General features: G+C 52.9%; 1 protein-coding gene across 5 annotated transcripts in view; it reads left to right on the forward strand.

Annotated features, from left to right (window-relative positions):
* The window catches only part of TP73 (tumor protein p73), a 35,423-nt gene extending 19,194 nt beyond the window's left edge, over window positions 1-16,229 (forward strand). For 4 of the 5 annotated variants that reach the window (XM_064730362.1, XM_064730361.1, XM_064730360.1 and 1 more), the window contains 10 exons: window positions 8,138-8,324; window positions 8,406-8,521; window positions 9,020-9,129; window positions 10,021-10,163; window positions 10,938-11,026; window positions 11,315-11,439; window positions 12,130-12,284; window positions 13,011-13,143; window positions 13,848-13,941; window positions 15,816-16,229. In XM_064730362.1, coding sequence (XP_064586432.1) covers window positions 8,138-8,324; window positions 8,406-8,521; window positions 9,020-9,129; window positions 10,021-10,163; window positions 10,938-11,026; window positions 11,315-11,439; window positions 12,130-12,284; window positions 13,011-13,143; window positions 13,848-13,941; window positions 15,816-16,139 — 1,476 coding nt within the window. In that variant the 3' untranslated portion in view covers window positions 16,140-16,229. The remainder of the gene's footprint in view (window positions 1-8,137; window positions 8,325-8,405; window positions 8,522-9,019; window positions 9,130-10,020; window positions 10,164-10,937; window positions 11,027-11,314; window positions 11,440-12,129; window positions 12,285-13,010; window positions 13,144-13,847; window positions 13,942-15,815) is intronic. The other variant, XM_064730364.1, reaches the window with a different exon arrangement.
* Window positions 16,230-17,627: the final 1,398 nt, after the last annotated feature.

Raw genomic sequence — 17,627 nt, forward strand, 5'->3', positions numbered from 1 at the left:
AAAGACAGAATGAGATCCAGCACTTGGAAGCTGAAGCCAGGCAAATTCAGACTAGAAACAAGGAGATTTATTTTTTATTTTTTTTTTTTAGCAGTGAGGATAATTAACCATAGGAACAATTTACCAAGGAATGCGGTGGATTCTCCCAACTCCTCTAGGATTCAAATGAGGAGTCTGCATATCTCTCCAGAGATAAGATGTGCTTTAGTAGACACCCCTGACTCAATGCAGGAGGAGGAGGAAGGGGTCTGAGGGTAGCAGTGGGAGCAGAACATCATCAGGGGTCTGAGGGTTAGGGTTAGGTTACAATGTGGGGAGTGGGAGCAGAACAGCATCAGGGGTTTGGGGGTAACAGTGTGAGCAGTGAGACCAGAACATCGTCAGCAGCTCTCTCTTCAAAATGCTTCAAAATACTGATTTTCTAATTTTAAAAAAGAGGTGAATGGAGAAGAGTGAAGCCTCGGGACTGGCATTACCCATCTCTGTCCTGGCAGAATGACTCTGGGTGACGTTGGTGTCCCGATCCACAGGCTGAGCTCTGCCCATCCCTGGACAGCAGCATCCGCGCCCGCCCATCCTGCGGGAAGCCCTCCAATCTGCTCCCACCTCCCTTTTCATTTTTAATGGCCTTCTTATCACAGGGAGCAGCGGCCAGATGCCGAAAATAAGCTTTTCCCTGCGGTTGGAAGCCCCCCTCGGGCAGGCAGAGCCCGGGGAGCTGCGCACGGCAAGCCGGGGCACGCCGGCATCCTGCCCGGCCCCGGCGGCTCCGCTGCCCGGACACGCTGCAGCCGCAGCAGCCCAGCGCCGTGGGTTTCTCGCCGCAGCCCCTCGCCACGCCAGCCAGCTGGTAACTGACGGATAATTAGGATTTTTCTCAAGTCGGCTTGGCGGCGGAGCGCTGTTCGCATGTGCCAGAGATGCGGAGGTGTTAATGGGGTCTTTGGCTTCCCGCGGCCGGGCTGCAAAGGGACGTGGGGGCTCGACTCGGAGACCCTGGAGCCGGGGGGAGATGGACAAACTCCCGAGCAGGCAGGCAGGGGGGGTCTCTGATACATCCATAGAACTACACCCGGGGTTGTCTTGTTGCTGTTTTGGGGAGCAAAGAGCCTGCGAGGGGAAGGCTGGACAGGAGGAGAATGCATCTCAATCCACGCATTCTCCAAAGCCTTGCTCTTCCTATGCTCAGGCTCCATCATTCACAGCCTAAATGGTGAACAAGACATCTGAAAAATAGGAGGACTCCAAAAGATATTACCCACAGCCACTGCGTGCCTCACCATCGGCAGCCTCACCCTTATAGGAACACCATTCCTGGCAGGGTTCTACTCAAATCATTGAAAGCCTAAACACATCCTACCTAAACACCTGAGCCCTTCTTCTAACCCTTCTAACCACATTGCTCACCGCAGTGTACACGATCCTCATGACCATACTAGTACAGGCTGGCTTTGTTCGAATTCCGCCCTTAATTCCTGCTCCTGCTCCATGGATGGCTGTCCAGCAGTCACCCACAGCAAACCAGTCTGCATGCCAGTGCTCAGCCAGTGGGAGATGGCAGCGTGGAGCTGGTTCCACTTGCTTGGTAGATCTTGCAGCTGGAGCATGAGAACAGGGGAGCTGAAATGCTTTCTCAGGTCCTGACTGAATGAGGAGGATGGGAGGCAGGTTCTCTCCTTGCTGGTCACTGTCTGTGGCTTTTTGGGGTAGAGGCAGATATGAAGAGGAGGGAAAACTCTTCAGAAGCATCACTGTACCACAAACCCCCTCTGCAAATTCTGACACCTTCCCATATCCCAGGAAGGTTGCTGTCCAACAGCCATGGCCTTTACATGATTTGGGTAGAAACAGCTGGGGACACCCTGAGTCCCCTATTTTGATATTTTGGTGTGCCAGAAGTAGGAAAGCAACCTCAGCACCAAGCCTGCTCCAGAGCCCAACAAAGCCAACCACTGGAGGCTTTCCACCAGCTCTCTCAGGGTGTGGATGAGGCTCCAGGAGCTCCAGACACAATGGAATTAAGAAAAAAAGGCAAAGGAATTCGGTGTGTGATGTTCCAACACGATCCCGCTATCAGTTCCACTATCTCGAACGTGTCTGGTATGCACAGGTCAAGGGAATGGCTTCCTGGCAGTGCTGCTCCATGGGGAAGGAGAGGTGGGAGAGGGCTGGGAGCCCTGATCCCTGCTGCATGGGAGGGGGAAAGGATGCTGGTGTGCCCTTGGCAAACCTGCACTGCCTGTACCCACCCCAGGCAGTGGCTGAGAGAGGGCAGAGGGGCTGCCCCTCCTGCATGGCACAGCCCCTCCTGCATGGCACAGCCCCTCCTGTATGGCACAGCCCTCCTGGGATGCTCCAGAGCCCGTGGTTTCCCCCTAAATCCTGCTCTTGCTGTGCTGGTTTTCACATTTCCTTCCCAGCAGCAATTCCCAGCCTCCTTTTCCCTTCCCTCTTCTCCCAGCCTGCTGCCTGCACCCTTGGCAGTGTGAGCAACCTCCTTGCTGGATTTGTGGCTTCCTTTTTTGAGTGGGAGGGAGCTCTGGGCTTGGCTTGGACAGGGGATCTGAGTATCCACCACACAGAGGGAGTCAGACCAAGCAGGAGAGATTAAACCCTCGGAGTGCCAGTGCTGGATCAGCAGTGAGTGAGAGAGATCCCCGCTGGAAGTTATTTTAAGGATGTGCTCACTGGGGAAGGCAGGGAGAGGAGTCCTTTGGGGATGAACCAAGGAATTTTAATTAGCACTAATGGCATGCTAATTAAGGTAGAAGAACACAGGCTGGAGCACAGGGAGCCTCCCTGTGCTGCTCTGCTGCAGAGCCCTGAGATCTCAGCGGTCTGTAGGGCTGGCGGATCTGTAGGGACAGAGCTGATGGTGGCTGGGGTGATCAGGGGGCTCTGCTGAGTGCCTTGAGACCCCCTGTGCTGGGCACAGCTGGTGGTGGCTTGGTGTCACCCCAAAGCATTGCTGGGACCACAGGGAGGTGAATGTTGGGCATCCCTGTGGCCATCACTTCAATCCATCATTATTATGGCACAGGGAATGGGGAGATGGGTTTTGGGGCATCCCTATGGCCATCACTTCAATCCATCATTATTGTGGCACAGGGAATGGAGACATGGGGAGATGGGTTTTGGGACATCCCTATGGCCATTACCCCAACCCATCACTGCTGTGGTGCAGGGACTGGAGGCATAGGGAGGTGAATGTTGGGACATCCTTTTGGCCATCACTTCAATCCGTCATTATTATGGCACAGAGAATGGGGAGATGGGTTTTGGGGCATTTCTTATGGCCATCATTTCATCATTATTGTGGCACAGGAAATGGAGACACAGGGAGATGGGTTTTGGGGCATCACTTATGGCCATCACTTCATCATTATTGTGACACAGGAAATGGAGACGTGGGGAGATGGGTTTTGGGACATCCCTATGGCCATCACCCCAATCCATCAGCACTTTGATGCAGGGACTGGAGGCACAGGGCACCAGGGTACCTCTTGCAGCCATCCCCAGGGCAATATCCCCCTGTTCAGCCCACCTGTGTGCTGGACAGGTACTTCAGGCCCCCATGGACACTCCCCTCTCCTCTCAACCACCAGTCGCACTCAACCCTGCCTGGTAGTAAATGAGCAACAAAGTAGCTCGGGGAGGAATTTCCAGCTCAGTGAGGAGTTTACAGGCCGGTGATTAAAAAATAGTTATTAAAAAAAAATTAGACAGAGAGGGAGAGAAAAAAAAAAAAGGAAAAAAAATTAGCTGTGCCGCCGGCACGTCTTCCAGGATCTGCCGTAACAGATTCGTCCGAGCCGGTTAACGGTATTTGCGGTTTGCAAGATGCTACATGTCTGGGGAAGATGACAGACACGTTATTATCACCTCTCGCCTGAGATCTGCCCCAACCTGTCCCAGGATGCAGCTCTGCAGCTGCTTGCTGGGGAGTGCAAGGAAATTAGCAGCCGGAGGCAGCGCTTTTCTTTCTCTCTCTGCCTTGCCAGGCCAGTGGCTTTATTGGGGATCCATTGACTGCAGTCCTGGACACGTCTTGAGTAAAGCTAATGAGAAGGCTGGAATGTAGGAGAAGAGGAGGAGGAGGGGAGGATTTGTGGAAAAAGCAATTGTTGAGCAAATCATTTCCTTCTAGAGGGAAAGGAGGCCTTGGCTGCGCCTTCCCCAACAGGCAAGTCTAGACGCTTAGGTGTCAACAGTTGAAGATAAATAAGATTTTATCGGCTCCAAATCTGTTGGGACACATCCTCCTAGCGGTTCTGCTGCCCAGGGACGGCTGGGCGAGATGGACTTGGCCAGGAAGGCTTTCCAGCAGAGGATTCAGGTTATTTTTTGTGTGAGGCTGTCAGCATCCATGGGGAAAATCACCTCTCCCTGCTCATTTCCTGCATGGAGAGGCAGCCCTGGGGCTGAGCAGCCTCTGGAGCCATCTCCTGGTGCTCTCTCAGGGTGGGCAGTGATGGATGCTGAGGCTCCACATCCAGGAGCCATTGTGGGGCATTCACTCAGTGGAATCTTGTGGTGTCCAGCACATTTCCTTGGGGCAGCAGCACCAGGATAACCATGGTGTAGCCTCACAGTGGCTGGTGGCACCATGGGGTGACTGATTTATGTCCTGTTCCATCTGGCAGTGGTGCAGCATGGTCTCATCTTACCCAAAAAGCAGCTAACTGCATTTCAAATGCATCCAAAATGGTACCAAGCTCTTGGGGAAACAGAGCTTAGAGCTAATAGGCTGCTAGGAGTTAAATAATTTGGTTTTTCCATTTTTTTGGCTTATTCCTAGTAATCTGGACAGACAGCATTAGCAGGGAAGGGACAGAGACAGAGCTGGCATCACAGTATCAGCCCAGAAATTGGGGACAACACTGAAAGCTGCAGGAAATCCCAAAGGAACAGAGGTTCTCTGTGTTTCCACAGGCTCCAGGGGAGACTGTCAGTGCTGCTGCTGCTCTGTGCTGGTTCAAGCAACCCAGCACCCACAAGCCACAGAAACCTTTTGTATTCCTCAAACATAAATGAGGAATACTCAATAACAGACAGTCTACAATGTTTTCCAGGAACAGAGGTGATCTGAGTCCTCATGTAACCAAGCAGACAGACACCAGAGGTCCCCAGGGTAGAAAAGGGTGTGGAGACACAGACAGGAGATGCCCAGGGCAGAACATACCCTGGCTTCTTTGTAGGTGTGAAAGGAATCCTGAAGCTGAGGTCTGGACATGTCAGGAAGGGGTTCAGGTGCCCCAAAATGTTGTTCCTATGCTCTGCAGCAAGCTGGCCACAACTCAAGTGACATGAGCTTTGGCTGTCACATGTGGCCAGTCCTGAGAGGTCAGTTTGTCTAAACCCTGCAGAATGGGCAGGATGTGGGTAAACAGACTGATGTTCCCCCATGCAGGTGGCAGGAACACAGCCATGGCACACAGAGAGCCAAGCAGCAGCGCTGGTTTGAGATTAAATCCCATCATTTTGATCTCTGGGCTCTGCTCTGCCACTGCCTCATGTCACACTTGAGCAGCACATGGTGCCTGTGGTCCCTGCAGGGTGCTGTGCAGGGTATGGCTGTGCTGGGAGATACCAGGACCTCAGGTGATGCAGCACAGCCCAGCAGAGATGTGCATGGGACTGATAATTATCAAATACAGATAACAGAGGAGAGAGATGTCTGCTCAGGGACACTCTACACAGTGCAGGTTTTGCTGTCCTCTAAGAGTTGTGCATTGCCAAGCTGGGGATGCAGAACCTCCTGGCATCCCAAAAACACAATGCTGGTTGTCCTGGTGGCCATGAGCAGCCTGGCTCTGTGAGACCTCTCAGCCCTGGCTGCAGCTGGAGATGTGGCACAGGACAGCTCCACAGGGAGAGGAATCAGCAGCACGGCCGCCCAGGGCACAGCCTGGACTTTTCTTGCCCAGAATTATCAGCAGGGAGTTCCTTAAAAGAATAGTTTGTTATTGTGGAGGGATCTTTGAAGGCGATCCCGGAGCTGTTGGGACATGATAAGGTTATCAGCAGAGGCAAGTCTGCACGGAGCGGCCGCCTTCCCCCTGCAGGGCATCACTCTGCTATTTAACAGAGATTTATCCATGTCATAACATGGTATAATGAGAGAATTTGTTACCAAAGAACTTGCCATAATGCACCTCTGCTCTTCCAGAGCAGTTATAGTTCCCAGGCATGTTGAGGGCTGCCCGGGAATGTCTACATGAAAAGATCCTTTGACAGGAGTTGTCAGTATTTTAACACCTGGCAAGGAAGAGCCCCCTCCAAATAACCCTTGTTTTGCCACGGTGGCTCCTCTAAATGAGGGTGTTAAACCCCATTTTGTGGTGGGTGAGTGGGTCCCTGCAGCCATGTGGGTTTCCAGCCAGGCAGAGCAGAGTCACCACGTTGTGAGTGGAGCCCACGCTTCCAGCTCAGGCCTGAGAATCCCTGAGAATCCCTGCTGGGGATGCAGGATCACACCCAGGAAGCCAAGCTGGCCATGGAGTCAAGGTGTAGTCAGCATCATCCGGTATGAGTGCAAAATTTGGGGATTTCTGTAGGGGTTTCCGAGCATCCTCTCTTGTTGGGTGAGTCCAAGTGCCTACAAAAACAAGGATTAATTCTTGTTGTCAGGTTCAAATGCATGTTGTACCTTTCAGCCACCATCCTCCAGAGACCACAGCATCTTCCTGCTCCCCCAGCACTGAGCAGGGTCTGATCTTGGGACACCCAGGACACCCCACTGAGCTGGTCCCTGCAGCTGGCCACAACCAGTGCAGTGCTGGAGGAGCTGCAGGAGCTGCAGTTTGCCTTGGCAGATCCTCTGCCCATTATGTCTTCCCAGAGACCACCTAAATGAGACAAACCCAGAAATGGTTTCTGTTGTTTGCTCTGTCCCAGTCCTGGTGGTGGGAGCAGCTTGCTCAGCCATGGATGGATCTACTCCTGCAGCCAGTGCAGCAGGACTGGGAGACACAAATCCTTCCTGCCTGACCCACAGGTGCACTGGGACTTGTCACAGCCAGGAAAACTGGGGACTGAGCCATCACTGAGCCCCTGAACACCCTCCAGCCCTGTGCTGAGCCCCTGTTTTGGGCAGCCCCAGCTCAGGAACTGCCTGGCACGGGGAGAGCAGAGCCTGCCCTTGGCACACCTGTATTTGGATGGCTCAGGACAAGCTTTAACATCCCCACAAACGCTCTCTGCACGGTGGTATTTTTTTGGCACTGGGCTCTGTGTTGTGGGGATGAGATAAAATACCTGGAGCAGGAACATGCCCTGCCATGCAGGGACGGGCTGCTCCGAGCACAGGGGTGGGCTGGTGTATAGCAAACACATTCCTTGCGAGGTGGAAAACAGCGTGGCACGGCTGGGGTGGAAGGGAATTGCACATCCCCACAGCTGGGCAGTTCCTGGAAGGTGAAGGACAGGCTCTCCTTCCCCTCCTTCTCTGGAGGGGCACAGGCTGCAGCCCCCAGAGCTTCTCCCATCCAAGTTTGCCACTGAGCAAAATTCACTTTGTCCTCACAGGGAGGAATTTGGTGGCCACACACCATTTTCTACTCAGCAGTGACTGCTGGCACTGCCTGCAGCTGCCACAGAGCATCCTCCTCCCTCAGCCAGCCCAGAGAGTGGTCCCCATCCTGTCCCCACCCTGTCCCCTCCATGAACCACTGCTGCTGCAAAGGATTGAGTCAGGATCAGGACAAACTGTCAGAACTAAACTCCATTAGCTGTGACACTGCTGATGGCACCAAGCATGATTTGCTCAGGCTGTGGTGTGTCAGTGCCCTGAGTGCTCCGTGTGTGAGAACAGACTTGGGAGTATTTCCAAAACAGGCTGAGTGATGAACAAATGAGGATTTTGGTGATTTCCAGTGAGATTCCCTCAGTCTCAGTGCAGTGGTGCCAGGGCCCTTGCCCATCTGGGAAACCCTTCCCTGCCCCAAGAGGTGGCTGTGTCTGTTTTACATGGAAATATGGTATGGGTGAAATTGTCAGATTTCAACATTTCCATGGAAAGAGAAGAGAAGGAAGCCTTGCCTTTACATCAGAGCAGCAGACGAAGCTGAGATTGGATGGAGGAGCCCCCTCCACCCCACCAGGGATGCTCACCTGAGGGATGTCTCCTGTTTTCCAGTACTCCCCGCTGCTGAAGAAGCTCTACTGTCAGATCGCCAAGACATGCCCCATCCAGATCAAGGTGTCCACCTCACCACCCCCGGGCACCATCATCCGGGCCATGCCCGTTTACAAGAAGGCAGAGCACGTCACCGAGGTGGTGAAACGCTGCCCCAACCACGAGCTGGGCCGTGACTTCAACGACGGTGAGGGCTGCATGTCCCTGGTGTCACCACCCTCCTGTGCTCAGGATGAACCATGGCTCTAACTGCAGGTTTTCCTTGCAGGCCAGTCAGCCCCTGCCAGCCACCTCATCCGGGTGGAAGGCAACAACCTGTCCCAGTACGTGGATGACCCGGTGACGGGGCGGCAGAGCGTGATGGTGCCCTACGAGCCCCCTCAGGTACCCGGCTGCTCGTGGTGGGGACAAGGACCAGCCCTGCCTCCCTGGTTTGGGGTGCTGGGCCCCATGTGCCCCTTGCCCTGGCACATCTGAGACCACTCTGTGCTCATCCTTGGGGCTGGTGGCAGCTACACTCCAGAACCTGCAGCTCCCAGCCCTGTGAAGCATCCCAGAGCAGCCTGCTCTTGGGAAGTGGGGTATAACGGGATATCCCCTCCACTCCTTCCCTGGGTGCCCCCACAGTCCTTGTACAGTCCCCTTTTTCCAGCTGGGACCATCCCCAATGTTCCCCTGCTCATCCTGCCAAAGCACCAGCTCTGTGCCAGAGGGTCCAGCCCTGATTCTTCACTCCATGGGGATCCCAGCCTGCTTCCCCTCCTCTTCTTCATTCCCCAAGGTTCCCAGCCTTCCTCCCCTCCTCTTCTTCACTCCCCGTGGATCCCATCCTGCCTCCCCCCATCACTCCCCACTCAGCACCTGCTCTCCCCTCCCGGCCAGGTGGGGACCGAGTTCACCACCATCCTGTACAACTTCATGTGCAACAGCAGCTGCGTGGGAGGCATGAACAGGAGGCCCATCCTCATCATCATCACCTTGGAGACAAGAGAGTGAGTGGCTGTGGGAGCAGGGATGGGCATCCCTCCCATCGAGGGGGGGCTGGGGAAGGAACTCTCCTTTCCAGGGAGCATCCCCAGGTGTCAGAACTCAGCGCATCCCTCTGGGTGTCCAGAGTTGCCAAGGACCCCATCAGGGGGCTCAGAGACCCTGGCATGCAGCCCAGAGCACCTGGGGATTTGATTTTGACCCCTGGAGCGAGTTACCAGCTTTGTGTGAGGACCTGAAAGTCACACAGGTTTGAATAGTGTAATAACAAAATGATCACAGGGTGAAAATATGGATTTTAGGATTTTTGGCATGGGGGTTATGAGGACAAGATGGAGGAATCAGGGCATGTCCAGCCTTTCTCCTTCTTCTTCTTGTTCCCCATTTTCTGCAGTGATGTTGGCACTTTGGGATTGGTTTAGAGTAGAAGTGCACTGTCTAACATAGGTGATAGGTATTGGGAATTCAGTGTAAATATGTTATACGTAGTTTGCAGTATAAAAGGACAACACAGAGTGCCTGTGGCTGCCCTGCTGAGCAGACCTCAGCTGGGCAGAAAGAAAATTTTATAGATAAGAATTGATAAACAACCTCAAGACCAAAAAGTGAAGAGTCCAAACTCGTTCTTCAGCCGCATGGGCCAAAGCAGAGACATCCTGCACATCGTGGGGCCACAATTAACAACCAAAACCCGAGACCCAGGGAAAGGGATGGGGCAGCCCCAGCTCTTTGCACAGCAATGCTCCCTCTGCCAGCTTGGAGAGGAGATGGCATGGAGGGACCAGGGACTGCTCAGCTGGAGCCTTCCTCTGCCCCAGGGGCTCGCTGAGGGTCTCTGGTGTAGTTTCTGCCCTTCCCAAGGGGAAGCAGGGCCACTGATTGCACTGTTCTCCCAGCGGGCAGGTCCTGGGGAGGAGATCCTTCGAGGGGCGGATCTGTGCCTGTCCTGGCAGGGACAGGAAAGCTGATGAGGATCATTTCCGAGAGCAGCAAGCCCTGAACGAGAGCACGGCCAAGAACGGCAACGCCAACAAGCGCAGTGAGTGCCCTGACAGGGGTGGGGGGCTCAGGACACCCAAAATCCCTGCCCTCCACAAGTCTGGGCTCAAATCCACACTCTGAGATGATGCTTTGACCTTTCTCCACTAAATCTCATAAGCTGGACCCCCACCCTCTCCTCACAGAGCCTGGGCATGGCTCTCATGGCTGGATATACAAATTCATTATTGACAATAACAAAGGGACTCTCCCATGCCAGGCCCCAAGGGAATGGATACCTTTTTTACAAAATTATTAACAAAATAAGAATTATTTCATGAACCTAAAAGCATCAGAAAAAACACCTCAGGAGAATTAGCAATATGTACAGTAATATAAACAAAAGTCTATTTCTCCTATGAAATCAACTTTCACAGCCTTTCATGTGAAGTCTTACCCGTGTATTCATAACTTTCAAATCAGAGCTTGAAAACACAATAAAACCCACACAAAAAAACCCCACAAAGCCCCACCAGAATATATTTTCCAAAGCTATGATTACCTGGTAATCAAATAACTTTTAATTTACCAGTAAGCAAATAACTTTTAAAATGTTCAATGTACCACGAAAAATTTAGCTTCATAAACTTGTTCATAACATCATAATATTCCCTGTTTTGTATGATGCATAACCTGAATTTTTTCATAGAAAAGAAATGTGGTCTGATTTTAAAAAATATTAGTTTTAATTTTAATATCCTACACAGCTTGAGGTGCCCCCTGCCATGTCCTGTCTCCCACAACTCTATCAATTCTCTTCTCCTCTCCTTTCCAGCCTTCAAGCAGAGCCCCCAGGGCATCCCAGCGCTGGGCACTGGCATTAAGAAACGGAGGCACGGGGAGGAGGAGATGTACTACGTGCCTGTAAGTGTGGGTGAGCTGCAATGGGGTCAGAAATCCATTTGGGACAGTGGTGGGACATCGTCCCCTCTGCCAGAAACACCTTCGGGAGGGGATGTGGCTCCTTAGGACAGTAGGGGCCTTGGGAATAGGAGCAAAAGCATCCATGGACACACATGTCCAAGGGATTGAGGCATCCCAAACAGTCCCTGGCCACAGTGACAGTCTGCTGGGTGGAAAAAAAGGGAGAATGAGGAATTGGCCAGGTGGGATGGGAATAAAGCAAAGTCCCGGTGTTGTTCCCTCCTCCAGGTGCGAGGCCGGGAGAACTTTGAGATCCTGATGAAGATAAAGGAGAGCCTGGAGCTGGTGGAGCTGGTCCCACAGCAGCTGGTGGATTCCTACCGGCAGCAGCAGCAGCAGCTCCATCAGAGGCAGTGAGTGCTGCCCCAGCCCCTGAGACCCCCAAAACTCCATAAGCCCCCCATAGTTCCTGAGACCCCCATAGCCCCTGAGACCCTCACAGGCCCAAGACTCTCAACAGCTCCTGAGACCCGCACAGGTCTCAAGATCCCCATAGCCCCTGAGACCCTCACAGCTCCTGAGACCCCCACAGGCCCTGAGACCCCTATAGGCCCTGAGACCCTCACAGCCCCCAAGACTCTCACAGCCCCTAAGATCCTCACAGGCCCCAAGACCCCCATAGGCCCTGAAACCCCCACAGCCCGAGACCCTCACAGCCCCTGAAGACCCCCCAGTCCCTGAGATCCCCCCAGTCCCTGAGAACCCCCCAGTCCTCCAGGCCCCTGCAGCCTCCTGAGACCCCCACAGTTCTGAGATCTCCACCATCACTGAGGCCTCCATCATCCCTAAAATCCCTACAGTCCTCCAGAGCCCTGAAGCTCCTCAAGCCTCTGCAGTTCCTGAGACCCCCACAGTTCCTGAGACTGCCACAGTCCCTGAGACCCCTAAAGCCCCCTCAGACCCCTGCAGCCCCTCGAGACCCTCACAGCCTCTGAGCACCTTTATTAGGGAAGCTGGATGGGCTGGCAGGGAGCTCCAGGCCAGAGCAGGGCAGCTCCATCCCACCCACCCCAGTCTGACCAGAGTGTTCCCTCCCCAAACAGGAGCCAGCTGCAGACACCTTCCTCCTACGGCCCCGTCCTTTCCCCCATGAACAAAGTGCACGGAGGAGGGATCAACAAGCTGCCCTCTGTGAACCAGCTGGTGGGGCAGCCTGCCCAGCACGGCTCCAGCTCTGCACCCGGCCTGGGCCCCATGGGTACGTCCTCTGTCGGCAGGCTGGGCTCTCCCTGCCCAGAAATGGGGTTTATTACTGATTTCTTGATTTCTGGGGCCCTCCCTGGGGGTTCACCTGTTGGGGAAAACTCTCATGGAGCAGTTCTGTGTCAGGAAAAGGAGATACACTTTTTCAGTCTTCAGCTAGTTGTTTATCGTTATCTTATCAAAACCTCGGCACATTGTCTACACCAGACTTTGAGCACAGGAAAAGCACCCCAAAAATGATGTACAGATGTACAGATGTACAGTTTCAAGGTCTTTTAAAGTTGCCCCATCCAATTAACTTTTAAAGCACATTTTATTTTTACCTGTCTACCAATAACTCATCCTTTGTCAGTCCACATAATCTAAAACTGTGGCTTTCCTTGACCAATCACCCTGTGCCACCAACACTGCAGAAAATGAAGTAAATTAAGAAGAAGAAGAAGCTTGGGACAATGCCTGATGTCTTCTATCTTGCCTCCATCTACTACATACTAAAAATCCCAAAACCTAACTTTCTCACCCAAGTGACATACTACACTACTCTCTATAATGTATTTCACACTTCTGTAGACTCTAGTCTATCTTGAAGTCCTGGGAGCTTTCTCCACGGGTGAGGGTCAAAGACAGTGCTTCTCTGGGGTCAGAGCAGACAGAGAAATATTTCCTGGGTTCCCACAGGTGTGGGTGGTTTCTAATGGGTGCATTTGTTGCCACTGCCCAGGACCTGGAATGCTGAACAGCCACCCCATGCAGAGCAATGGAGAAATGAACGGGGGCCACTCCTCCCAGTCCATGGTGTCGGGGTCCCACTGCACCCCCCCTCCGCCCTACAACGCCGACCCCAGCCTCGTCAGGTAGGGAAGGCACCTGGTGTCCTGTCTGTCTGTCCTCTGTTCCTTGCTGTGTCCCTCGCTCTAACCTTCCCATCTGTCTGGCAACTGGTCAGCTGGCCACTGGCCCCAACTGAGAAATCACTGCTGCTCCTCTCACCTGAGCAACCAAAGCCCAGCTACCAATCAGTCAGGAGCCCCCACTGCCCTCATACACCTTCCTGATCCCTGATCAATTAGAAATTAAGTACATCCTAAAGAGGGTCTTGTCCTACCTGTCCAATGGCACATAGCTTTATGAGCTTCCCCCTTCCCCTTCCAGCAACACCTGGAAATGGCTATGTGGCTTATTTCAACCAGAAATGCATTAACAGCTCTGCAGGTTTTTCATGTTTTGGCCTTTAAAAAGACCACGGATGTTTTGACAGACCTTGGGCCAGCATCCACACAGGGCAGAGCCCAGGTCATGCCCTGATCCCCTTCCCCAGTAGCTTGAGCTCCCTCATATTATATGAGTTCCTGAGCCAAAATCTCAGATAATCAGGAGGAAAACATGTGTAGTTTTAGGAATGAACACAACCCCGCAGTGTGCTTTGACCTTAGTGCCAGTGGAGCACCCATGGAGCTCTCCACATCCCCCACCTGCCATGGTCTGTCCCACAGAGATAGGACACAGCTGTTGTTCATGAGAACTTAATGCCACTTTATTTTCCAAACTTTCTCTGCAGTTTTTTAACAGGATTGGGGTGTCCAAACTGCATCGACTATTTCACCTCACAAGGGTTACAGAATATTTACCACCTGCAGAACCTATCCATAGAGGTAAATGCTTTGGGGAGATCTGTTCTTATACCACTTGTTTCCCACAGCTGTTGGTCTGAAAGTGTTTTGGAGGAAGGGAAACCTGTGCCCCAACCCCTCACACAGAATGTGTTCCCAGGATTGATGCCTGTCATTCCTGCCCCCTTGTTGGTCCTTTGGAGGTAGCTATTGCTCAGGCCTTGGTGAAAATCACAACCAGCCCCAAAAAACCACAACCAGTCTCAACTTCTTCCTCCAGACTCTCAGAAACAACAGAGATCAAAGATCCCCAGGCCAGAGCTCAGGGAGATTTTCCACCTAACACAGAGAACACAGCTGAGGTGCTCAGGGGAACACTCCATATCCCACAGAGCCAGCAGGGGCACTCCACAGCAGCTCAGGGAGGTTTAATCTGGTCTCACTTCTTCCCCTGCTAATCTTTAGAATGAAAGAGGCTGAAGTCTGGAATGAAATAGCCCAGGTCAGGCAAAAGATGTCAGAAAAAGCATGGAGGGGATGCTGGAAATACCTGTGTGTGCCCAGAGCATCATCCTCTGCTGCTGGTACCAGGGGTGGCACCGGAGCTGTTCCGGAACCCATCAGAGGAACAAGAAAAAGGAAAATCCTGAACTCTTTGATCCATGGAAAACCCTGTAAATCCCTGAGCTGGTGTTTTGACTGAGACAGAGCTCCTGCCCGACCCTGTTTTGACCTCGTTTTGCCCCAGGCAGGTGTAGCAGTGTCTCTACCTGGCAGCTGCAGCATCCCTCAGGAGAGATGATGATTTGTCACTGGTGGCTGGGGCCAGTTGTGTAACCTGAGCCTGGTTCTGGACCATTTGCTGAACTAACTCCATGACTGCCTGTCAGCTGTCCACGGGAACGTTTAGGAATGGCCAAAACTTGTGTCAGGGCAGAGCTGTGTGTCTGAGTCGTTTGTAGCTACTAATTGCATACTCGCTGTCTGCTCCAGTTAACACTCCCGTGAGTCTCTGTGCTGGCATTAACATGGACCCCTGGCAGCTCCCCCCTGTGCTGGTGTGTGTCCTGGCACATGTCCCCAGTCTGAGGTCACCCACCTCAGGGCTGGAGGCTGGTGCTACTCCAGCCTCCTGGGCCAGGACCAGAGCAGAGGCCATCCCAAGTGCACAGCCACAAGGATGCTCCACACACTGCTCTGCAACCTGTGTTCAAGGGGAATGATCCCTTCCTTCCCTCCCATTTCCACATCAGTTTGATGTGAACCCTTCCCAAAATAACAACAAAAATCTCCAACCTGCAAACCTGCAGTTACTTGGTTACAAATGGGAAATAACCCAGGGTGTGTTGGTGTTCACAGGGGTCCCAGGATGAGGGAAGAGATGAGAATCTTGACTCCATGTTTCAGAAGGCTGATTTATTATTATATGATATATATTATACTAAAAGAAAATTATATATTAAAACTATACTAAAAAGAATAGAAGAAAAGATTTCATCAAAAGGCTAGCAAGGGATAGAAAGGAATGATAATAAAATCTTGTGACTGACCAGAGAGTCCGAGACAGCTGGAATGTGATTGGCCATTAACTAAAAACAACCACATGAGACCAATCAAAGATGCACCCGCTGCATTCCACAGCAGCAGATAATTATTGTTTACATTTCATTTCTGAGGCGTCTTCTCAGGAGAAAAAATCCTGGCAAAAGGATTTTTCATAAAATATGTCTGTGACAGCCAGGGGATGCATCCATGGCCATGGGTGCACCATGATGAACCCATGGCCATGGTGGCAGGTCCAGCTCTGCCGTGTTGGGCTTTGTGCCCATGTTTTCCCCCAGAAAACAACCTGGGGCTCTCTCCTGCTGGTCCAGCCCCATTCTGCCAGCCGTGCCTCAGCGGTGTTGTCCTTGCAGGATCTCGCAGCACTGAAGATCCCGGAGCAGTACCGCATGATCATCTGGCGGGGCCTGCAGGAGCTCAAGCAGAGCCACGACTACGGGGCCCAGCAGCTGATCCGCTCCAGCAGCAGCAACGCCTCCACCATCTCCATCGGCAGCTCGGGCGAGCTGCAGCGGCAGCGGGTGATGGAGGCCGTGCATTTCCGCGTGCGCCACACCATCACCATCCCCAACCGCGGCACCGCCGACGACTGGGCCGACTTCGGCTTCGACCTGCCGGACTGCAAATCCCGCAAACAGTCCATAAAGGAGGAGTTCACGGAGGGAGAGATCAACTGAGGGGCTCCAGACGCTGGCGGGGTGATAAACGCCCCTCCACCCCCTCAAAAATGTGTTTGCAGCCTTGGGCACCTGGAGAAGTTTAAGTTTGTTATATCCAGGGGAACTGCGGGCCCTGAGCCAGGCAGGAGGTGCCTGCCTGGGGAGGAAACTGGAGGTGAGGAGGAGGAGGAAGGAAAGGAGGAGGGCAGCCGAGCCAGCTCAGCAGCCAGAGTGGGGTTTCTGCCTGCCCACGGCACAGGAGGCACTGTGTGGTTTGTGTTTTCCTGGAGCATCTCTGCATCCAGCAGTGTAAGGACAGCACGTTTTTCGCATCCCTGCTCGCCGTCCTGTTCTTCATGGTGTCCCAAACTGAGAGGGCTTTGTCACTGCAACAGACTCAGCCCTGACCTGTGCAGGAACTGGTGTGAAGCCACATCCTGCATTTCCATGGACTGCCAAATGCACCCCTTCCCTCTGTAGAGCCAGAAAGACCCTGTTTGTCCATTACCAATGTGTTCTTGTACTTAAAGGTTGGTGTATATATAAACAGAATGTACATACAGTAAACTCATTGTGCTGTAAGGAGAGAGAAAGATTTATTTTCATGTAAGCTATAAAAATTGATACTGACTCCTGAGACACTGCAGTGTCAAGTAAATTAATTCCATGTTGTAGCATGTAAACATGCAGACAATCCTGTCTCCAGCCTTATCTGTTCAAATCTCAGTTTATTCCCTGCTCTGAATCTCTTGCATGCAGTTGTGGAGGAGGGGGAAAGCCACTGATTGTCCTGGGAAGTCAGAGGTCTGGATAATCCCTCCCTGCTCCCTTGGGGAGTTTTGTTGACAGGTCAGACCTGACAAGCTGGAATGTCATGGTGTAAATTCCATCTTTTTGGAGCACAGCATGGACTGGCTGCTCAATCCTCTTCTGTTCCTCGTCATTTTCCCCAGCTGCAATTTCTCTGTTGATTCAGACTGGGGAAAGAAGCCTTCACAGAAAGCAAGCACACAAATAGGTGTGTTCCCTCCCTGAATGTTTATTCCCTACACTTTTGGGAAGGCAACATCCCACAGCAAGTCTTGGAAAGGCACTGGAAGTCTCAGGAGCTGTTGCTGAGGGAGGGAGGGCAGGGAGCTGCATTGCCCCCTGAGCCCTGGGTCACTGGAGATGTTGGGCAGCCTGAGGGAACTTGCACAGAGATGATGCTGCCCAGCCCATTCCCACTGCTGCACTCTCCCTCTGGAGGCCTCCAAAGGCAGCCCTGCACCTGCTTCCCACCACCCCCAGGCTGGGAAAGGGGCTGGATACCCTTCCCAAAGCCCTGCACCCTCTAAGCAAGAGCAGAAGTGCTGAAATCCCACCAGGGCTCACCTGAGATGTGACTTCTCCTTCAGGCAGGCAGTGGCTGCTCCCTCTCCAAAGGGGACAGGAGTGTGACCACGGGATGGAGGAGGCTGGGACCCTCCTTCCAAGGCTTTGTCTGGGTGTCCCACAGCAGCTCTG

Source organism: Zonotrichia leucophrys, chromosome 21, assembly GCF_028769735.1.
Source record: "Zonotrichia leucophrys gambelii isolate GWCS_2022_RI chromosome 21, RI_Zleu_2.0, whole genome shotgun sequence".
Lineage (NCBI taxonomy): Eukaryota > Metazoa > Chordata > Aves > Passeriformes > Passerellidae > Zonotrichia > Zonotrichia leucophrys.